This window comes from Lolium perenne, chromosome 7, assembly GCF_019359855.2.
Source record: "Lolium perenne isolate Kyuss_39 chromosome 7, Kyuss_2.0, whole genome shotgun sequence".
NCBI classification, from domain to species: domain Eukaryota; kingdom Viridiplantae; phylum Streptophyta; class Magnoliopsida; order Poales; family Poaceae; genus Lolium; species Lolium perenne.
The window spans coordinates 221026095-221028899 of NC_067250.2; the positions used below are offsets into that span (position 1 = coordinate 221026095).

Here is a 2805-nt window from a genome sequence, read left to right on the forward strand (position 1 = left end):
TGTGCAATTGTGCCACCTATTACCCCATTTAGTGGAGCTTCTACCAAAATATCACATTTAGAAGACTTTAAACATAGTTTCGCCCTAATTTAACATTTTGCTTGTAATTGTTCGGCAGCATAGGCATGATATGTCGATGCGGTGTGATAAAATATGTAAATATCGAAGGGCCTCATGGACAATTATGTCCAAACTTCTTTAATCCATATGTTCTACTCCTCACTATCGTCTTGATATTTTTAGACGGTCCAAATCTTCTAAAATGCGTAATCTAGACGATTTTTCACTAAATGGGGTAATTAGTGTGACAAATGCATAATTCGCTCTTAGAGATAAAACACACATACTCTCACAGGGAATTGAAGATACTAACATAAACCCATGCTCAAAATATGCATCCATACTTCAGTCTCCAGTTCTACATGCGCAGCACACGACAAATTCAGAAATTTAATTAACAGTCTGCACAGTACTGGAGTAATTAACAGGTGCGTGCGTGAGATCGATATAAGCAGGTGCGGACAGTATAGCGTTGTGACAATCACAGTTAACCTGGATCGTTGATGGATCGTCCCAGGGTCACTCGGCATCATATCTGCTCGCGTCGAAGTCCACGGTGGCGAGCACTACGGCGACGCCGAGGAGGAGCACGACGATAGCGGTGAAGTTGACGAGCAGCGCCTCGGCGCCGTACTTGGCGACGAGTCGCAAGGGCGATGCCTGCAGGAAGGTCATCTTCTCGAGGAAGCCGAGCTGCGCGGTGCCGACGGCGAGCGCGAACACGACGAAGCCCAGCACGGCGTGCCACGGCACCGCGGAGCGCCTGGTCTCCGGCTTGGCGCCCGGGAAGAAGAAGGCGAGGAAGCCGGCGAGCCACTGGGCCGCGTAGAGCGCGAAGGTGGCGATGCCGAGCCAGGCGTGGAGCGAGTAGAGGTTCGGGATGTCGGCCTCGGCGTGGTACTTGAAGACCGCGTAGATGCCGACGGAGGCAAGGGCCAGCGCCGCGCCGTGCAGCGCCATGTGCGCCTTCTTCCTGGCGTCCCGGGACGCGGCGGAGCGGAGCGGGACGCGGTAGGCGAGGATGGCCTCCCCGCCGATGACGATGAAGCCGATGAGCATGAGCGGCGGGTGGATGTTGAAGATTTGCTGCTTGTTGCTGGAGCGGAAGGCGAGCCCGCCGCGGAAGCCGATGCACCAGAGCAGGACCAGCGCCGTGGCCGCCGCCGCCAGGAGGTGCACCGCCAGCGTCCGCGCGCCCGCCGCCCTGCCGGTGGGCGCCGGCGATAACCCCGCTGGCTTCATCGTTCTTGGACGGAGGACTGACACTCTGTTCGTACTCCCAGTCGTAACTGAATAGCACTGAAACGACGGTCGGAGGTGCACGTAGACGTAGTAGGTTGGATCGATGGCCAGTGGAGCAGTCGGCGGTTACGTTTATATGGACGTGGTTGCTCTTGCCGCCACGACCACGCATGGAACGGGGGAGGATTCGACCGATCTTTTTGTAGCTGGACTGCTTTGTTTCCTTCTCATTTTTGTGAATGTGTGATGTGTCATGGTCGTCGACTGCGTCTCATGTTCATTCCATCGGCCATCGGGGAAGCCACCACGGCAGGCCAGGCGATTCAGCGATCGACTGGCTGGTTCAGCTGAACCACAGACAGCGTCGCCTCCCGCGCGTCGCTGGTAACATCATATTTATGATCGGATGGGCTTCACCTTCAAGGTCTCGATGCTACGTTGCTACGCCGTCACATCCGCGTCATCAATTTATACGCCGGGTGAGTTTTTTATTTGACGATGTAGATCAACACGCGTACAAACGGTTGCACTGCTGCAAACTGCCGTCGCTGTAACTACCAAACACATATGTCCGTCGCACACAAGAGAAAACCGTCCTCCCCTTCCCCTCGCGATGCCAGAACGGTAATCGGAGGGGAAGGGGAGCAAAGGAATGGCCAGCGAGAGCGAATCCCTCTCGTGCGTAGTGGATTTCATTTTTGTTGTCCATGTAGGTGGATTGCTTAGTTATCTTTATCACTTGGGACTTTTGATTACTGGCGTCCGTTGCATGTATGAATTTTTATATGGCACCCCTCCCTCAAAAAAATGGAGGTCATGAATTTGTCTAAATTTAGATGTATAGAATATATTAAAATTTAGATAAATCTACTATACATACTTTTTGAGATGAATGAATATTAGAAACTATAATTTTAAGTTAGAGTCATGTCTTCATACATCTAAATTAAGGCAAATATGTGACATTCTTTTTGAGACGGAGGGAGTGTTAGAGACTAGAGTTTAAGTTCCAATCCAATCTTGCGTAATTTACTATAAAATTGTTTGTGCCTTCTCTTGTTTTTTTTCATCAGTTTAGACATCTGGCGCATTGGTTAGGGCATATCCAACGGAATCACGCAAATGGACAGATGATGTTCGTCCGTTGTTGTCCGTGCGACCTAAGGACAAGGCCCAACGGCAACCTGCAAACGAACCATGCCCCGCGGATAGGTCCGTTTAGGCACATTCCTAACCCAAATTTGGCATGGTTTTACAGTCCAACGGATAGCCCGCGTCACGCGACCATCTTGTTTGTCTTGGTCCCTGCAGCCAAACACTCTCGGCCCCTGTATTCTCTTACCTAGATGCCACCCGCGCAGTCGTCCTACCCTAGTTCGATACATGCATGGTAGCCACGGTGCCCCCGCCATGCCCGCCGCCGCGGCCACTGCTCCCTATGCAACGGTACCAGATCCCTCGACACGGTTACCCAAAAAGGTCGCCATGCCCGGTTTGGTCAAG

General features: G+C 52.1%; 1 protein-coding gene across 1 annotated transcript; it reads right to left on the reverse strand.

Annotated features, from left to right (window-relative positions):
• Nucleotides 1–382: 382 nt before the first annotated feature.
• On the reverse strand, nucleotides 383–1481 carry LOC127313606 (probable ascorbate-specific transmembrane electron transporter 2). Its single transcript, XM_051344095.1, has one exon. The coding sequence runs from the start codon at nucleotides 1300–1302 to the stop codon at nucleotides 580–582; it is 723 nt and encodes a 240-aa protein (XP_051200055.1). The 5' UTR covers nucleotides 1303–1481; the 3' UTR covers nucleotides 383–579.
• Between the last annotated feature and the right edge of the window lie 1324 nt (nucleotides 1482–2805).